The sequence below is a fragment of the Mytilus galloprovincialis genome, chromosome 2 (genome assembly GCF_965363235.1).
Source record: "Mytilus galloprovincialis chromosome 2, xbMytGall1.hap1.1, whole genome shotgun sequence".
In the NCBI taxonomy this organism is placed as follows: domain Eukaryota; kingdom Metazoa; phylum Mollusca; class Bivalvia; order Mytilida; family Mytilidae; genus Mytilus; species Mytilus galloprovincialis.
Genome location: NC_134839.1, coordinates 52,705,736 through 52,727,555, shown reverse-complemented (window position 1 = coordinate 52,727,555; position 21,820 = coordinate 52,705,736). Strand labels below are relative to the sequence as shown.

At 32.2% G+C, this 21,820-nt stretch overlaps 1 protein-coding gene across 1 annotated transcript; it reads left to right on the top strand.

Moving 5' to 3' along the window:
- Nucleotides 1-5,005: 5,005 nt before the first annotated feature.
- LOC143062291 (uncharacterized) lies at nt 5,006-8,602 on the top strand. The gene is made up of 3 exons (XM_076234027.1): nt 5,006-5,087; nt 7,059-7,647; nt 8,498-8,602. Exon 2 carries the CDS (start codon nt 7,061-7,063, stop codon nt 7,613-7,615), a length of 555 nt encoding a protein of 184 aa, XP_076090142.1. The 5' UTR covers nt 5,006-5,087; nt 7,059-7,060; the 3' UTR covers nt 7,616-7,647; nt 8,498-8,602.
- The last annotated feature ends 13,218 nt before the right edge of the window (nt 8,603-21,820 follow it).

The window sequence follows — 21,820 nt, the reverse complement described above, 5'->3', positions numbered from 1 at the left end:
ATCCGGCGTTCCTTGCCCTCTCTTTTAGTTGTCCATTTGATGTCAGCTCGCTGTGCACAAGAAATTTACCAAATGGATAAATTAGTAAATGTAATTATGTTATCATTCTAAAGGTAATTCGAATATTTGATACTGGACATAAGAAAAACAACTGCAAATAACTTTTATCAATCTGCCAGAAGATTGAGTAATGTATAATTGTTTATTTGCCAGCCGTCAGATCTTCGTATCATCATAGATATCAGTACGTCAGTGCTTTGATTATTCCCAAAATCGTCTATATCATATTAAACATAACTTATATTATACCTATATCATAAAATTGGAACAAAAAGACTGTTTTTATCATTCGTAATAATTTTAGATTTTGTTATCAATACCAATTCACATAATTATTTAAATAAATTTGTATATCTATGATGAAAACGATTTCTTTATTGTTTCCTCTCTAGAATATATCATTATTAGATAAATCAATATAATAAGAAGAAATATTTAAGTGAAGAAAAAGACTGATTTGTTTTTAAATAGAACGTTTATTTAACTTAAAACAGTCCTAAAGACCACCGTTACACGCACTGTGTTAGGGACGACATCAAAAGTTCAATGAAGGATAAAAAACTTAATTCTCATAGTTTTTTTCACTGACCCCCACCCCCCTTTTAACTTAATTTGGGAGAAATTGATTGACCCATATAGATATATGTAAATATCAATGTCGGATAACCACATTTTGCAGCAGTTCAACCCCCCACCCCCAAACTATTTGAATTAAGTTTTTTTTTTATATTACATTGATCTTTTGATGTCATCCCTTAATTTACATCCTATGAAACAATTTCTGTGATTGATAGCTTCAATGTATGCATTAAGATATACATTAGAAAATGTCGCAAGAGATTTTAGAAAAGCAGTATCCTGAAATTTCAGAAAATTGAATAAGTTTATTCCATTTTATCAATTAATTTTTTTTATGAAATAGATTGGTCAGTAGCAATAACACATCAATATATATCAAAATTTGTATGGCATGTTTTAAAGATAGTTTGAATGTGTAATTATATTCTGTTCTGACTATGTTATCGAACAGTACACCTCTTAATAACAAATTGTGATGGTGTCTTCCTTGAATGCCAACATTATTTCAATAGATGTTTATATAATAACAATAGGTGTTTTTACAAGTATTTAACTGTTAAAAACAATTAGTGAACTTGATAGAATTGCAACATTTTATCACTTTTTTATATGAAAATTGTAGATTTTAGGGTTAGAATTATTATGAATTTTAAAATAAAAAAAATAAAATAATAAAATTAAAACTTTTTATTAAAAAAGTACATTGGCAATTAAAATGTTAATTAACATAAGACATACATGTATTAGAAATATTGAAGAAATTTTAGTTAAATGCAATTATTTCAAACTAAAAAAAGGACATAAGAGATTTATTTAATTCCATATCATTTTAAATTATATGGTTAATATGAACAATATGAAGATTTAAATTGAACTATTGATTAAACATTAAAAATCATCAGAAATGATAAAGTAAATTTGATTATTTCCTAGACATGCCAGATGGAAACTCTACAAAGTTTCAAGAAAATCTATAACATAGGGTAACAAGAATTCAGATGAGTTGCAATTATAATTAAAACCTAAATTTGGTTGAAGATGAGTTACATTTTTTACTAAATTGTCAAAAATTTTCTCATTTAAGGAAGAAGTTAATATACAACTGTTTTAATAAAAACATTACATTCAAGGAATAAACCATTGTGAAAGAACTGTATTATAAAAATATTAAAGTCAAGGGTACATATATATAAATAATGAAGTAAAGTAAGTATGACCAGGTTCAGAACCAGCAGTCATAAACTTCATATTGATACACTATACCAAAAACTCCCATAGATAACAGGATTTGTAAGAACTGTTATATAAATTTGGTTGAAGATGAGTTACATTTTTTACTAAATTGTCAAAAATTTTCTCATTTAAGGAAGAAGTTAATATACAACTGTTTAAATAAAAACATTACTAATTCCAGAATTGATTCTCAGTTTATGTGGTTCTTAATTAATGAAGACACTGATGTATGTAAAATTACAGCTAAGTACATAAACATTTGTTTTTTACTTAGAATATAATTGTGAAATTTTTGTTTGCTGCTTATAATGTAAAATGATTACTTATATTTTTTACACTAGAGTTACTCCCCTTGGAACACATATACTTTGATACTTGTGTAGTATTAATTTTAGTCAAGATTGTTTAAATGTTATTCTTTGTTGTATCTATGCTATTAATGATTATGTCCATAACTGAGCATTCTTTAATAAAATGTTTCGTATTCGTATTTCGTATTTCGTGAATAGTATTTTTACAGATTCGAATACAGACTCATGTAGATAAGTAAAGCCTGGAAAAGACAAGAAAACGACAATGTGAAATCAACTAAAATCTTGAAAATATCCGTTATCAGAAACATGTAATAAAACATGAAAGGACACAGGAGACCTTAAAGCGAAGAGATAAGAAAAAATTAAAAGTTAGGTAGAGCCAAATTGTATAAACGTAAAATGATCTGACAAATATATTAACAAATAAGAGAAGATCATTTAAGAAACTGCTAGTAGTCCTTCGTTAATTTGTGTTGATCATTGTCATTTTGGTCAGTTTCTTCTATTACAAACTTATGCCTCGGACTTTTAAATTGCGTTTTACTGTGCTTTTGGTTGGGTCTTTGATTTCTCCTCATGGTCTAGAGGTATAGGAGGAGGGTTGAGTTCTAACAAAACATGTGTTAACTCCGCCGCCTTTTTTCGCAAGTTCCAAGTCAGAAACCTGCAGGCTTTTTTTTAGTTTTCTGTGCGTTTTGTTTGGTTCATTTAAATGTTTCGGGGTTTGATATTTTGTCCATTTCACTAAACTACTGAAAGTAAACATTATTGTTAAGCGGACAAATGAATCACGCCGGCATCTTATGAATTTCCACAAATCGACACCACCGTTGTAGGAAAAAGTCATTTTGAACTTCAGTTCTATTAAAAATGACAACTAAGGTGGCGAAAAAACTATTTCCCAAGGAAGTTATGTACGATTTGATTTATCACAGGGAAGATAATATAATTGAGATATCATACATTTTATGTAGCTGCAAGTTATTCCTTTACAAAACGTATATAAATGTTATTGATTTATTCGACATATTTGTGTAAATCTGTGCATTAACCAAAATGTATTGCGTCAAGCATTATCTCGGACGACGAGGGACCAAATTTAGGGATATATTTAGTTAGTTTAGGTAAAAACAAAGATTGCAAGGATATAGACGTACTTTAAACTGTTTGTGTCTCATTTCTTTTGTCTATGTCTTTTTTCCCTGAAGTAAAATTCGGTTATTATTTAAACCAAGTTGTTAATCTACATTTTCATTTCGTCAAATTAAACGGGATACAACAACATCTATATGTATATATATATACATGATATGACATATGAAAACATCCATTAAAACAAACTTAAGTGACATCTTATTTATCATGTTTATCCAAACAAACTAATTAAGATGCAAGTAAAACATGCATTTCCAGAACGATATATAATATCAATATGATAAGAATATGTTACCTGTATTGTGTTGGACAGGCATGCTGGGCCGGATAAGTTACAACAAGTCACAGTCTACAGGGTGATGTGCTTTACTCTTCTATATTGTAGCTCGCTTAGTGGATACAGAGCGTTTGCACGTATTGAAGTTTTGGTCTGAAAAGAACAGATACTTGGTTATTGCTAGATATCATAACTTGATCTCTACTGTTGTTTGGTTGCTTGTTTTTTTTTCACGTATTATCTTAAAAAGTTTCTCTTTACTTTAGTAATTTTCCTTTTAACCAAATGCCCTTTGTTGTTCTCAGTGGAACTTTAAGTAAAGAAAAGACACTTGACTATTGTTGAAGATTGTGTTGACCTTTGTATCTTTGTTTTATTGTATTGAGTTGTTTGTTTCTGTCTCGTGTCTACATTGTTCCTGCAGTATAACGTAAGTTCAATTGGTTTAAACAAAGCAGACAACTTCTACGTCCCCCTCTTCGGGGTTGGTCAGCATGATAAACCTGCACTGAATGACATCTGCAAAAGATAGAGCGTGAATTGGGTTTACAGAATAGAGAATAATTGACAAATTATAAAGCATAAAAAAAAATGGAAAATGGCCTAGAATCGAAAAAAAATGTGCGCTAAAATGAATAATGGGTGACAGAAAAACATGAACAGAAAAATAGCATAAAAAATTTGAGAAACAGAAATCAAGCCCTTCACCCACACCTACTATAGTTAACAATATTATCTATTTCCAAAATATGACAAATCAAAAAGTGATTGAATTAATCATTTCAAAGATTACTATGATATTTTTAATAATACGCTTCCCTCCAATTAAATTTTTACTTAAATCAAGAGGGTCTTGAATAAATACTACACAATGTAAGAGATAAAAACTTATTCTGATCCCAAATTTGATGGGGAAAATATTCTGGTCAAGCAAATGACAACAAAAATATTTTGAATCCAGATTTTCCCCATACCTTATAGTGTTAAATTCTGAAGAAAAAACTAAATAGATATATAAATATGTTCGCGAAAAAAAATTCTGACTCAGAAAAAAAAAACACACACACACACCCTTTTTCTCTTTTTGAAGTTCAATGGTTGCTCCATAATGAAAGAAGTTAGTACACACTGATGTTTAAAAAACAATTGAATATGAGAAGTGATAAACATATAGATTTCTAGTTTTCACAGTGATAACTACAAGATGTGCTCTTAAATAGTCTGAACTGAAACTGTAGAAACCTATTAAAAATATACGACTAAGGCTAAATGTACTTATATATAGGGTTCAATATTTGCAAAACAAGACACACATATTGATGGTCTGGTAAAGGCTTAATTTGTCACCACCAGGAACAACGACACGTCTTTTTCAAAGTGTGAAAATCTGACATGTGACATTTCTAACGGGTATATATAAGTGTTTTGGTTTCTGAACCTTGCTATATCTCCGGACATAAATCACCTAGGTAAGTTTTCAATATCCTGTAGAATTATTTGTGAGATCAGGAACAAACGTTTTAGAGAAATGTGGCCCAATTAATACTATGTGAGAAGGGTTTTTAAATACATTTTTTTAAAAACTAAGTGGAAAAAAATGATACAAAATATTAAGAAGAGGGATGTTTTTAAAGATTTTCCTCATTTTGACTATTATTATATATAAAACAATTTTTTACGTACATGTAGTTTGAGATCAGAATAAGTTTTTAAGAAAATACCCCCCCCCCCTTTTTTTAAAGTGAAATATGGTCGTTCCCTTACATTGTTTAGTATTTATTCAAGACCCTCTTGATTTAAGTAAAAATTTAATTGGAGGGAAGCGTATTATTAAAAAGATCATAGTAATCTTTGAAATGATTTTTTTCTAATCTGCCTATATTTTTTTTTAATGTGATCTTACTTCAAGACAATTAAACACTTGACACAGTTTATATGTGTTGCTCTTCCTACGTGTTTTCGGACTGCTTCCCAATGAAAGGGTCATACAATTTTATTTAAAAAAAAAATCACTGTTGTAAAATCAGAAGTTAATGCGTTCATTTAGTATTGCGATTTTTGAAAAATGGACAATAATGCGAGTTTAATTATTGCGATTTCATCAAAATTTGTATACAGATATACGTATTATATATAGGAATGACAGTTTTTATTATTGCGCTATTATTGCGATATTACCAACTCGCATTATTCTTGTTAATAAAAACCTCGCAATAATTTTTTAATTTACACAATAATTGTCAGTATTTCTGAGGAAGAACACAATAAATAAAACAGGAGTTTAAGGAAAATAGAAAATACAGCTCTGCAAGATTCAAAGTCGTATGTTCTTTTTCAATACCGGTCCAGTATTTTTTTTTTATGGATAACTGAAAAGATATATAGGGTCCAAGTCTGGTCTCAGAAGGAACATAAAATTAGAATTACTATCGTAACCTATGTCGCATACATTTTGGAATCATATCATCACATATTTAGAAGTACTATCGTAACCTATGTCGCATACATTTTGGAATCATATCATGACATATTTAGAAGTACTATCGTAACCTATGTCGCATACATTTTGGAATCATATCATGACATATTTAGAATTACTATCGTAACCTATGTCGCATACATTTTGGAATCATATCATGACATATTTAGAATTACTATCGTTACATTTTGGAGTCATATCATGACATGTTTAGAATTACTATCGTTACCTATGTTTCATACATTTTGGAATCATATCATGACATATTTAGAATTACTATCGTTACCTATGTCGCATACATTTTGGAATCATATCATGACATATTTAGAATTACTATCGTTATCTATGTCGTATACATTTTGGAATCATATCATGACGTATTTAGAATTACTATCGTAAACTATGTCGCATACATTTTGGAATCATATCATGACATATTTAAAAGAAAAGAAAAAAAAGTCGTTGCAGAATAGAAACTGAAAAAAGTGTATCATTTTGATGTCAAAAGAAGTGAAAGAAAGTAATATGTTAGTCGAATTTGAAAAGTTACTAAATGGCTGGCGAAGTCATATCATAATATTTTGATCTATTGCCCTTTTACTGACCAAATTCTCCTACCTACACAGTTTAGCATTCATTATTAAGAAATGCATATATTATTTATATCTTTTTTCAAACTTTGAAGATCAATTATCAATAAAACAATAATACATATTGAAAAGTGTCAATGATATGATTGGATGCCGACTGAGACTTGCTAAGATGATTTCCTTTGACAAGGGTATGAACAACTGTTAGATAAAAAACAACAACTGTGGAGTGTTGTTTTGTTTTCAAATAAAATTAGAACTTAAATTGATTAATTGCTCGACTGAAATCTTAATGCCTACTAGTATTTTATTATCGTAAGAATTTTACATGAATATAGCCGAATAATTTATTTTCATTGTTAATTTTGCAGCAATGAAGCCTCTTCAAGTTGTATTAGTTCTGTCCTTGTTAGTGGTCGTATATTCTGCTGGATATAGTTCTTATGGTGGCGGCGGCGGTTATGGTGGCGGCCGTGGCAGAGGATATGGCGGTGGGGGTTATGGTGGCGGTCATGGCGGAGGATATGGTGGTAAAGGTTATGGTGGCGGTTATGGCGGTGGCCGATCAAGCGGTGGATTAGGAAGCCTGCTCGCCGGTTTGGGTAGAGGTATTGGTCGTAGTAGAGGATCATACGGAGGAGGAGGTTATGGAAGCAGCTATGGTGGAAAAGGATACGGAGGAGGTTATGGCGGAGGTTATGGTGGTGGCGGACGTCGTGGAGGTGGATACGGCGGAGGATACGGTGGTGGGCGTGGTGGATATGGCGGCGGAGGTTATGGCGGACACGGTGGTGGATATGGCGGCGGAGGGTACGGCGGAGGGCGAAGAAGTGGATATGGCGGCGGAGGTTATGGCGGAGGACGTGGAGTATATGGCGGAGGACGAGGAGGTTATGGCGGAAAAGGATACTCAAGTTATGGAAAATAGTAAAACTGCTCCTATAAACTGATTAATTAGAGGTAAGCATTGTCTAATGCAAATACATTAAGATTGTTTTATATCAATTGCTTAATTAAACATATTCCAGTTACTTTTCCGCTGTATAGGAATATTAATGTTCTAACTATACGTTACTGTATTACATGATTAGAAAAAGATATGTCGTGCTCAGTCGTTTTACTCATATGATATATATATATATACAATACGGTAGTGAATGCTGGTTTAAAAGTAAACGATGGCGATTGTTCCTTTTTAGGGAGCTACCATTTGATTTTTATGGGGGGGGGGGGGGGGGGGAGGGAGCTAGGATGAACTTTGGAATAAATAGGCAGGACAGGAGTTTTGAGTAAAAAAAAAAGGCAGGATGAGACACTTGCAAAAAAAAAAGTCAGGACGACAATTTAGGTAAAAAAAAAGTCAGGATAAACTAAAAAAAAAAAAAAAAAAGCAGGCCCGAACAGAGTGAAAAATAAAAAGGCAGGACAGAGATTACAGCAAAAAAAAAAATGCAGGACAAAATTTTTCATCCTAGCCCCCCATAAAAATCAAATGGTAGCTCCCTTATGAATCAGCACTCAAACAAAATAATTTTTCGAAATGTTTATGATCTTTGGAGACTGCAGAAAATATTGCTGTAAAATTACAAGGAATGGTTAATTGAATTTGAAAAAAAAACCAACACAATTTATAAGCAATTTTGTAAAATTGTTTTGCATATACATACAGACAATTTATTCCTAAATGATATTCACACAAACAGAGTGATTAACTATTTTACTGTATTTTTTGTTTAAACTTAATAAGGGATGTTAGTCAGTAACTGAAACTATTATTATATCTAATGCATCTTCAATTGTTTACTTTCAGATGCGACTAAAGAAATCTGGACGAAAAGAAGAATTTACAATAAAATTGTAAGGTCCATATGAAAACAAAGCTTTGATTTTGTTTTATTAGATCTTTTAATTTTTTTCTCTTGTCTGTCTTTCATCTTTGTTTTAATACAAATCTTTTTGTTGAAAACCAAGATTTTCGGGTAACAGTCTAAGCTTTCTTTGCTTGTTTGGATCATTTTGCATATTTGGGGATGCCATGTATGGTTGCAATTGCAACAATCGCGTCAATATGTGTTTTCCGTCGTTGTTTTGGATACACCAGTTAGGAAAAGATACTTGTAATCATACCAATCTGTAGAAGTATCTGATTTTACCTTAATTTAGCATGGAATAGACAAAGAATATATATGTATGATGTTCTGTTTCATGACACGTAATACTAATTGCACTTGAAAAAAAAAGAGAATCAAAGCTTTGATTGCTGTTTCTCAGCTCAATGTTGGAGTTAAACATTTGAAACGTTACAAAAGCTCACAAAATAAGGCTGATTCGAGATTGGTCAAGAATAGATTGCAAATGTACTTTGAAGAACATAGTAGCAGAGTGCAATCATCAAATCGCAGATTATAACCGACAAAGGAAGATAACAAATATTGTCATAATGTGCCCTATACTGGTAAACGAATTGTGGTTTAAAACAGTCACTTTGATTTTAACAGCTCTCACAAGACTGTACAATAAATCATTATGGTATCTTCAGTCTTCCAGTCAATTGTTAAATAAATTCACTGCGGTAAATTCAGTACTGTTCAGACAGCCCGCTTGCAGTCAATAAAAATCTGTCAATTAATGTTCAAACTGTTCAGTAGTTGCTATTTACCTGTACATATATATCAGCCTCAAAATGAGTTGTTTGAACAGCTTTTACACAGACCTGAATTGTCTGCAAGCAAATTGCCTCAAGCATAACTAAATTAACCGTGGAAGAAAAGTCTTAAATTGACTGGAATCTTGAACATGACTTAATAATTCATTGTTTAGACTGATGATGTTAAGATCAAAATTATTGGTTCAGACTAAAATGGAAAAATAACAAACTAGACACTGTTCAATAATATTAACAAACATGGGTCATATCAATATATATGTTAAATAATGTTTTAGTAAGAAAAGTAAATAGTATGCATACGGCATGTATGCGAAAAACCCACAAAACGATAAACATATAACCAAACGGCGTTTTTTCAACATGTCAGTTAACTGCTAGTAGTCTGATGTTATTTATGTATTATTGTCATTTTGTTCATTTTCGTTGTTTACATCTTCTAACATCAGACTCGGACTTCTCTTGAACTGAATTTTAATGTGCGTATTGCTATGCGTTTACTTTTCTGCATTGACTTTAGGTATAGAGGGAGGGTTGAGATCTCACAAACATGTTTAACGCTGCCGCATTTTTGCGCCTGTCCCAAGTCAGGAGTCTCTGGCCTTTGTTAGTCTTGTATAGTTTATTGTGTATAATTTGGAGTTTAGTATGGCGTTCATTATCACTGAACTAGTATATATTTATTATGGGGCCAGCAGAAGGACGCCTCCGGGTACGGGAATTTCTCGTTGCATTGAAGACCAGTTGGTGACCTTCTGCTGTTGTCTGCTCTATGGTCTTACACATTCTTGTTGTCTCTATGGCACATTCTCCATTTCCATTCTCAATTTTATTTGTACAACGAGAAGAACGTGTGCGAATTCAATTGTAATATTTATTTAAAGTGTCACTGTTCACTCCTTTTATTTTTATTATATTCTAACACACCCCCTAACGATAATGTTTTTTGTTAATCTCAAGTAAACATATGAAAAATGTACTTCGGTTATTGATTGTAGCTTTTGACGAATGGAATGCTTATGAAAGTAAAGTTTGCTAGAGAGATTATTAAGAATAAAGATAGAGATAATATTTTTTTCCTTTTTAAACTGATTTTCATAGTTTTTTCTTATGTTGTGATGTTGCACCAATGTCCGCTGTTAAGATAGGAAAGAGCGCTCATAAACATGTTTAACCCTTTAAGTCCCTGTCCAAAATCAGGAGTCTGTAATTAAGTGGTTGTCGTTGGTTAATGTCTTGACTTGGGTTCTTTTTTGTAAATTGTTTTGTTTTGAATTAGGCTGTAAGGTTTGTCAATTGAATTATTTCACAATTTTCATGTCGGGGCTTTGTACAGCCTACTTACTATACGGTAAGTTTTTACATTGTTGAATGCTGTATGGTTGCATATAATGTTTTCCTATGTACCCCTTCTGGAGTATTTTCCCTTCTTAATGATGATAAACAAAAACCCACTCCAGAAACGTTTCATTTCAAATATGTAAACGATACACGATGGTACTCCTCTGATAAATGAAAACGTAAATCGTTCCGTTTGTCTTAGATTCTAGTTTGTGGACGACTTTCCTTGTCAATATCAAATTAAGGAGCCAGGTATGTCCAGTTGTAGTCTTTACTTGGACATACGTGCAGGCATTTGCTAAAAAATCCATTATTAAGTGGAAGAACATCATTTATCTATCTGAACATACAATGAAATAAAATAAATATAACACTTTATACATTTCGTAAGTCCCAAACGCTTTACTGTACCTTTACCTGAACGCTAAAACCAATTAATTATAAACCCGAAATTTATAAATGATGTAGTAACGTTAGGAGTTATATGACCTAAACGGACATAAAAATAATAGCTAAATTCATCCCAGGTAATATTTCCCTGAAGAGTTTGAACCTTAGACATTTCTAAATGATATCTTCATACCAAGTCAGGAATATACAAGTTGTTATCTAATAGTTCGTTTCTATGTATGTTGGCGTTTGTTTTTGTTGCACTTCAGTGTTCCTGTTTTTCCTTTGTTTTCTTTTTATAGTTGATGTATTTTACTCGTTTTGAGTTAGTTATCCCATGGAAGTATTATATTGACAGGAACTACTACGACCCGACTTCAAACGTTTCATCTGCGATGCCACGCGCAATTTAATGACATGTTAATAAGCTTAAAACATGGCACGTTATTTACACACCAGCGTGTGGTGCCCTACGATATTGTCATTCTCGGTTGCTTTCGGGATTACGGAAATAAACGAAGAAATCGAAAGTTGTGATAAATTCTTAGGAAACAGCAATCGGCAAACCTCGGCAGATTCCGTTACCTTACATCTGCATATGTGTGCCGATTGAGTGATTGATGGATTAATGCGAGTCATCATTAATTCTATAGAAAAACACATTGAGGATGGAAATTTGTACCAAATTTATTGAATAAATGCCCCCTTTTTATTGATTTATTTTTCGGTAGAAATTCGAATATATGTAATATATATCGCAAATTGTGATTAATTAATAACTACTGTTACTCCACTGAGTGGCACACATTTCCTGCATTTTTAAGACGATTGTAAATGATTGTTCTGATAAAATCAAAAGATCAAAGAGATTTTAGACAAATGTAGGAATTATTAAGCTTCGCTCTAAATCCAGGGTAAGATCATTGGTTGATATATACGAATGTTCAGCTGAACCCCGATGTGTTGAAATTTTTTTTTAGTACTGCGACTCAAGGATTTGTATAGTGACATTATACAAACTCTTGTGCGACTGTTCAATAATATTTACCAGTATCATTTGGACGGTTTCATTTGGTCGGATAGTGATAACATATTTTAGAGGACAACAATATATTACATAATTAGCTATATAACGTAGTTAGATCTCTGTTTTCTTCTGCTGTATTTTGTTGATTGGTACTTGCTCGATTAATTTTCGTATTATAAACTGGAAATTTCTACTTTCCAGGATTATCCAGTAACTTAACCATATATATCACTCTAAACTTCACAGTTTTAATATTTATCAAATATATTTATTGTTAACCGACGGTAACCGGAACACACCTTAATCGCGATTTAAACTTCACCCACAAACTAATAAAATAATGTCACTCACTATTTCAAATCGTTGTAGAATAATCAATTCTGGGCCGATTTTCATTTTTTATGCATCAGTCGATTTGTTTAAATAAGTTGTTCACGAATAAAGGTCTACCGACGCGATTGAAATAAGTAAAGGTGCTTTCCGACAAGTAATATTATTAAGCTGTCTCGATTAAAACCACGTGATTGATAAGAAGTATCTCTGGTCAATTTATGACCGCGGCATCGCAGATAGTCACAAAAGAAATTAACGACAGCGTACTAATTAGACAGTTTCCATATCTTTTCTACAGTGCTACCCAGGTTATAAATACATGCTAATTAATCGTTGTAGGTCCTGTCAATATAATACTTCCATGGTTATCCGGAATTGTTTTCTCTCTATCGATTTATGACTTTTAAACACCTGTATACTACTGTTGCCTTTGTTTACTTTATCAACAGGATATTCTAGAAAATTATGTTATAAATCATGCAAGTACCAAAACACTAATTACTGAGCTGACCATTGGTAAAATGCTTTTTCGATTTGTCTTTGGAGTTGTTTTCTATAAATTTTGTTTGATAGAAATACAAAATAGAGTCGACCAGCAGATATGTAATATTAGTCCTAAGCTTCATTTTAAGCTCACCTATCCTAAAGGGTCAAGTGAACTTTTCTCATCACTTGTCGTCCTTCGTCGTCCGTCGTCGGTAACGTTTACAAAAAATTTTCTTCTCTGAAACTACAGGACCAAATTTAAATAAAATTGACCACAATCATCATAAGGGTATGTAGTTTAAAAAATGTGTCCGATGACCCGACCAAACAAACAAGATTGCCGCCATGGCTAAAAATAGAACATAGGGGTAAAATGTAGATTTTGGCTTATGTCTCTGTGACCAAAGCATTTAGAGCAAATCTTACAGGGTAAAATTGTTTTTCAGTTCAAGATCTATCTACCCTGAAATTTTCAGACCAATCAGGTAACCTGTTGTTGGGTTGCTGCCTCGAAATTGGTTATTTTATAAAAATCTAGCAGCTTTAAATTTGGTTATTATCTTGAATATTATTATAGATTGAGATAAACTGTGAACAGCAATAATGTACAGCAAAGTAAGACCTACAAATAAGTCAGCATGACCAAAATGGTAAACTGAACCCTTAAGGAGTTATTGCCCTTTATAGTCAATTTTTAACAATTTGTATAAATTTTGTAAGTTTTGGTAAATTTTTACAAAATATTTTCCACTGTAACTACTGGGCCAAGTTCATTATAGATAGAGATTATTGTTTTTTTTTAATCATTTAATGAGATTATTGTAAGCAGCATGAACTTTCAGTAAAGTAAGATCTACAAAAACATCACCATCACCAAAACACAATTTTGTCATGAATCCATCTGTGTTCTTTGTTTAATATGCACATAGACCAAGGTGAGCGACACAGGCTCTTAAGAGTCTCTAGATTTAATATCCAACCACCAAATCCGACATTAGTGTTGTCAATGGAGCATTGGTTGCGGACTCAAGGTTTTAGCCACATATACGTATTGGACTTTTGACTATCGCCCTAAAATACAGATCGCATTTGTATCTCCTTTTATTCATCTAAAATATAGGAGTAAGATAAATGTTGTCATGTCATGTAAAGTTTTTGTTACTTATTTATAATGTCTCCTATTAAAGAAAAGGGGCAGAAGGAATAAAAGGTAAATTGAAAAGTCAAAGTCAACGAAAAACTGACAATTTCATGGCAAAAAAAAAAAAACGAAAAACAACAGTCATTAAAGACTAAATAGAATAATGTTTAATGACACGTATCTTATCATACGTTTATTAAACTTACATTAAATTTACTGCAGCTACGATATATAATCACAAAAGAATGTTAAAAAATAGGAAACACTTTCAATCCAACCCTAAAATTGTCTTTTTAGTCATTGAAGAACAAATTTAGAAAAGAAAATGGGCTAATCATAAGTCAGTCCAACAAGGCACTTTAATAGTTAAAGATGTTTCAATCAACAATACAATAGGTATCCACATTTTCACACCTAAATGTAATATATATGTGTTCCTGCTGTAAGTTATCTCTTATAATCATATATATTACAACCTTTATTTGAAAAATGGAAAGCATTTTAGGTAAACGTATACCCCCAACCTGGGTTTTGAAATACACAGTGCACAAGCGGTTTTTAGCTTAAATCTACAAATTTTGAAACATATCGGCAGATGACGTAAGACTATTTATTTGTACAAAGAAAATTAGGTGATTTATTGCATGATTTCCATTGTTTTATCAGATAACTAATATTCATTTTGTTCAAATCGATTTCACAACTTAGTAATTTAAGGGGAGATAACTCAATAGTAAAAATTCTATAATAAAATGTTTAAGACATTTTTATTTCTTACTTGAAGCATAAAAACCTGATTGGTGACACCATTTTTTTGTTGTTCTGAAAACATTAAATAAACCATATCTTCTCTATTCAGTTCAAAATTGTATCCCATAGATTTTTTTTAATTTACATAACAGTGATTTTAAAATTTCTATCTTAAAAGCAGCACGATTAAATTTGGAAAATAGCATGGTTAAATCTACATTTGGACAAAGCATAAAAAGTTATCAAAGGTACATGGATTATAAACAAGTTCTATCTGAGGAAATATATACCGATGATCATATAAATGACTTATCGTATGTCATGGCTCAAAATACACTTCGTTCCAAATTGAACATTGGAACATTCAACATAAGGAATATTAAAGTAAATAATATTATTCATTTAGAGAGGAAGTCTATAGAAACGATCTGTTAAAATGTATAGTCAATAAATGACGAACCTAACCACATCTAGTCTAGCTATTTCATGAAAGCGCATTAGATTTTCTACTTAGAAGTAAACAACCTAAACTGTTTTGGGTTATTTTATATGATTCATGATTACAAAGATCACGATCAACATGTTCAAATATTGTATATAAATACAACTGGGTAAATCTTTCATTGATAGATGAAACTGAACGATTTGATATTTTCAGGTAGGCGAATGGTTGGATTTAATTTGGAAAATAGAGTTTGCGTACATACAAATTACGAGCTTATTACTGTAGATGACCAAGTTATCTTAAGTGTTCAGTGGACTTTACTTTTAAATGAGCTGCAATTGAATTTATAAATTTATAGTGCAATATGTCATTTAATTTGTGGTTTTATACAGTGTGTATTGAGTATAATTCATAGGTCAGAATTCATTTTTACATTAGTAAATGAAACATACAAAACATTATCTTAATAAGCTAGGGCTCGTATTCTATTTAATGCAAAGTTGTCTTTGAATTACTTAAATATACATGAATTGCAATGGCACTTTTTAAATTATTACAGAAATAATATTGTTTTATTCGCTAAATATGATAACTAAATGATTATAAGCATATATCGAATAAATGTATAATTTCCTTCAAAATTATTTTAGATACTGAAACAAGCGCTCGGACATCATGATGCGGATCGTTCTTTTCCTGCATATCGCTATTCTTTTCAACTTTTGTTATGGAGAAGGTTATGGAATCAATAGGAGGATGACTAGAAGGTATCCAGTTCAAAGGGCCATAAACTTCCTCACAATCTATGGAAGTTCACAATCTAATTCGAATCCTGCATATCGTACATCATCTTTCACAGGATACGGTAACAAATATATTGGAAAAGGCTTTGCTTCCCCATTTGGGTTTGCTCCAAGATACGGAGGTGGCCTCAATGGTAGATCTTATGATGTTGGAATGCCTAATAGGAAATATGGAGCTGGTAATGGTCAACTTTATGGCGGGAACGTCTATGGTTATGGTGGTTTAAAACGTTACAATGGATTTAACTTTCATAGTTCCAACAAAAGATATAGAGGATATGGAAAAACATATACAGGATAATGTCTTTTAAAAAACAAATATAATATAATTCAAGTAACTGGACTTGTATAGACAAATGATGACGACGTATTTTTCTCTGCAGAAAATAAGAAGGTTAAAAGAGTGAGAGTCTGTATCAAACGTTAATTTAGAATGAAGAAAATATTGTAAAACCATATTCAGGTTTCATGAAATTCTATTGGCCTATATTTGTATGTCGATATTCCATGAACATGTTCAGATATTGTAAAAAGATGCATTTAAGATGTATTGATTTTCATATTTTTATTAAAATACTACCAAATTAGTATTTCTTTTTATGGATAGTTGTTAAATTGTAATTCTTATTTGTAATGCTAGAAGAAAGGACAAAAGTCTTCTTAAAAGGCATCTACTCTTCCGGGAATACGTTTTATAGATTATGACAGACATGTTCTAATGGTCGTAAACCCTTATACCGTCCTCCATTTCCTCGAATGGTAATTATCCGATTACATTTATCTGTGGGTTTGTACTAACATGAGCAACACGACAGGACACCTGAGAATACCGACGGTTTAAGTTGGGTTCGTGTTGCTCAGTCTTTTATTTTCTGTTGTGTTTTGTATACTGTTGACTTTAAATCTTGTTCTTTTCATGGTGTTGTCAGTGAGGTTTTGACTTGTGAGATTAAATGTTCCTTTGGTACCTTTCTTCTTTCTTTGTATTATTTATTTAAGTTTTAAAGCATCATGTCTAGAAAAACAAAAATGGTGCTCATACTCATGTCTAACATATTTAGAGTTCTGAAATGCTTAACACCGCTTCTTCTTGATGTGTCTGATATTCAGTGTTTGTCGTAGGTTGCTGTCTGTCAGAAATATTTGTCGTTTAACGTTATAGCAAAAGATTACTTGGTTTTCTGCTTTGAATTAATAATTTTCATAGGCGGATCCAGGGGGGCCTGGGGGGCCCGGGCCCCCTCCTTTCGTCGGAAAAATTTGGTTGATTATATAGGGAATCACTGAAGCATGACTGGAGCAGGCCCTCCTTAGGTCAGCCAGCTCCCCCCCCCCCCCCCCCCCCCCCCTTAGGAAAAGTTCTGGATCCGCCACTGATTTTAGGTCACTGTTGATCATATAGCTCTTCAACTGTTCACTTCTTACAATTAATCATTGGCTTTTAAATATTTTGAATTTAACCTTCAACATGAAGGTCAATCAAGAAAAGCAAAGTTGACTCAAGATTGATCTGGTTATAATCTTTAGATCTGTTTTAGTCTTTTATATCTTTCAAGGTTTCGGTCTTGGTTTGAAATCCTCGGGCTATGATCCTTCGGGATTTAGGTAAATTTAGAAACGCACTCCGATGCATAAAATCAACAAATTATAACTAAAGATGTTGTATAATTGCCAGTGAGACAGTTATTCAACAAAGTTCAAATGAATTGGATGTAAGTCTTTGTAGGCTACCGTATGGACTTCAACAATTTGAAAAACTCATACCGTAGCATCCGGCTATACTAGACACAAAATTATGAAACAATTCAATGGAGAAAACTAACGGTCTGATTGATAACAATTTTTTTTACGAAAAACATATATGACAGACATGGACCAACTATACTAACTAAACAACAGGCTCCTGGAATTGGATTGGCACAAATAGCATATATGTGGCGTGTTGATCATGTTTTTTCGCGCTTAACTTTCCCCTTACCTGGGGCAGTGGCGTAACAACACTACACAGAAAGAAACGATCAAAATCAATCACTAAAGGTTCAACACATCAGATCGATAGAAAGCAGATGAACATTAAACGTCATCACATACAGGACAGACCAGAGCATTTATCCATCCCTCATCCCTCAAAACTATAAATGCACGTCAGTACAGATCTAAGAGAACTCGCAGTTTAAAAATCTCTTTGATAGTCAGAGAAAAGGATGACCTTTTGCAGTGTCAATACATATAGATTGTAAAACCGTGAAAGAGCATATGCTTATATAACAATAATACGAAGTACGGTTTTAATTTAGTAACAAAATCAATATCCATGCCATTAAAACAGTATTCAAAGATTTCATAACAGTGTTGCATTGATAACTTTTCAGAATAAGTTTATTAATAGGACCGTATCGTATCTTAATTTCTGGGCTCTGTAAACAAAATCATCGTAAAATTTAAATTTGCTATTCCGTTTGAAATCAGTTGTTTACATGTACAACCAAACTTGTATGCCCACACTTTGCATCTATCGAAGAATTTAGTAAAGGATATTGAAAGTAAAATAACAAAAATACCGTACACCAAAGAAAATTCCAATCGGAAATTCCTACTTAAATGGCAACATCAAAAGCTTAAAGACATCAAAAAATTAAATACAACTATAATATTAATGACTTAATTAATATTCATGGTAATGAAATTCCAGATTTAATAATTTACTATAAATACATAGATTATGCTTGTTGAAATCAAAAACGTCAATACAGAATCGGGCATAACGGTCACGTTGGGAAACACCGTATGTCGGAGTCAGAAGAACTTCATTGTCCAAAAAAGGAAAAATAACAATATGTAAAGCAAAATCCCTTTTGCCGTGAATTTTTGGGTAAAGTTTCTTGTGTAGCACTGAAATGTCTAAATTTAGGATAGGAAATAAAGGCAACATCAGTATACCGCGGTTCAAAAGTCATAAATCTATATAAAACAAAAATCCGGGTCACAAAGGAATATATCATGTTTTAAATATCGGGGTTATTGTAGTTTATTCGTATTATTCCGAAAATGTCTGTACCATGTCAAAATATTACAGTTGTTTTCCATTAGTTCTTTCGATCGGTTGATACAGTCTAACGTTGGCTTTTAACAGTTTTATGCGCGTCTGGCGTATTAATATATAATCCTTGTACCTTTGATAAGTTTTTATGGACTTCCCTGTTTGAACAACATCGGATTTCGGTCATTTTGTTATACCTTTTCCTATACTCATTTCTGTGCAGATAATGGATACAAGTACAACGGCTCCGGTTTAAAATGTCTTACAGATATCAGTAACTTAAATACATTTGTCTCAAACAATGATTCTCGAAAAGTAATATTTTTGGAACTAAGATAAAAATGCACACCATTATCTAAAGTAATGATTGCATATATTGTTACCAAAAAACTCATAAGAAAGAAAATACAAAATAAATTAATTAAAATGAAAACATTTCTTAGAAAACGCGATAGAAATCATCTAATTATTTTTATTTTATTTTCCATTTAATCAATTTAGAAACTGTTAAAAAAAATTAAAGATTTTTTTTAAAGTTTTACAGATTTTCCCATATTGTGCACTTACACCTCTGCTAGTTCAAAGGAGGGTCGAGCGGTCATACACATGGTAACTTTTATAAATTTAATGTTTGCAAAAGTATGCATTATTCGATTTTCTTATCCCAGGCATAGATTACCTTGGCCGTATTTGGTATAACTTTTTTGAATTTTGGGTCTTCAATGCACTTTAACTTTGAACGTCACTGATGAGTATTATGTAGACGAAACACGCGTCTGGCGAATTAAAGTATAAGCCTGGTACCTTTGATAACTATTAACCCCGCCACATTCTTTATGTGCTTGTCCCAATTTAGAAGCCGGTAGTTCAGTAGTTGTCGTAGGTGTATGTCCGTCCTATTTTTTACTCGTAACTTGTTTAGTTATATATTAGACCATTTGTTTTCATAATTGTATTGTTTCACATTAATCATGTCTGTGCCCTTTATAGTCAACTCTACAGTATGGGATTTCATATTTGTTGAAGGTCATACGGAAGCCTATAATGGCTTATATCAATAAAAATGGAATATGACAGTTGTTTTCTATTCACTTGATGTGTTTAGCTTTTGATTTTCTGATCTGTTAGGAGAATTTCCTTTTTCATTTTTCATTGGAGTTCGGTAAATTTGTAATCATATTTGTTGTATTCACTACATTTGAATTTTGATGTAGTTATCTTATATGCAATCATACAACATATCCTTGTTTTCATAAGGTTCTAATGCGGTAAAAACTAAAATATACTTTTGATAACTGCTGGGTTGATACCACTATTTGTAGTTTAGTTTAAACATATTAAATTATAGGGGATTGGGAAACAAGTTTTGCAACTTATATCAATCCCTTTCCACTTTGCGGGTGTGAGAGCTGCCTTGTAGCGGCATTAGCCTGCTCTTTTTCGAAATCTACAAGGGTGTCTTTAACTTGCAAGAGATATGGCTCTCTCTTAACACGGGCCAGCCATTTATCGTCCCCTTCCCACGGAGTATCATCGTTTCCTCAAGACCATACTCGCAAATGGTGTCAAGGGAGCGCCGAAAATTCAGTCCATGAAATTTTCATTCCAGACGGGAATCGAACCAGGGACCTTTGTGTTAGTAGTCCGATGCACTAACCACTACACCACGGCGGCTCATTTGTAATTCTGAGAGCGTGTCACTAGGTCTGAAGCCAGTACGTTTGCATTAAACTACAGTTGGTATTGGTTTTTTGATTTTCGAGCACTTTTGACTTTTCAATATTAATCGAGACACCTATAGCCGAAATGGTCATCTGACGCATTAGAACAGTGGAATCAAATGTTATTTAAGTACAACATTTTCCAACTTCTGTATTACAGTATTTAAAATGATTATGATAATTTTAGAACAACACATGTTATTGTTGATACTCACGAAGATGTCGAGTCTTAAAACATCGACTCACCACGTCTAATGTGGTTTGGATTTCGTGTTTATCCGCCTGTGTTGACATTTATTTTTGCTTGTATTTTGACTCTGGATATTTAAAAAAAACTGTGTGGAGTATCAACGTTCTTGACTGACGATAACTGTAAAATATACTTCCAATAACAAACACAAATCTACTATAGATTTGCGAAGACAGAAACATACTGATCGAAATTTCCCAAATACGTTATCATATGTGTAATTATTCAGAAACAAACAAACGAAAGACGACACAACCATATGTTTGACCTTTCAAATATTATTAATTATATGCAGGAGTAAGAAGATAATAGAGGGTTGCAAAAAAAAAAAACTTACACAAACGGAAGGAAGGCAAGGGTCCAAACGAACAAAGCACTCTACACAAAACTAAATATTGAGAATCAATACCATAAAAAAGAGGAGAGTCATCTAGGGTATTTTGAAATGGTGAAAGTCGATTGAAGAACTTAAGTTACTTCTTTTTTGTCTTTTAAACCTCTCACATACACTGATTACTAGATTTACACAAGTTACGCTATCGTCTTCCCTTTCAAAGCTTTTGACTACCAATCATTAAAAAAAACCCACACGCATTGACCATATTGTCTTGTTGAACATTTGTGTTGTTGTGTTGCCTTTCCATTGAAGTATATTTTTTTTGGGGGGGGGGGGGGGGGTTTGTGATTACCAATTCACTGGCTCATATACTCATATTGCTATTTATAGAATAAAAAGACAAA

Coding starts and splice junctions, on each gene's coding strand:
- LOC143062291 (XM_076234027.1), top strand. CDS start 7,061: ATGAAGCCTCTTCAAGTTGTATTAGTTCTGTCCTTGTTAGTGGTCGTA.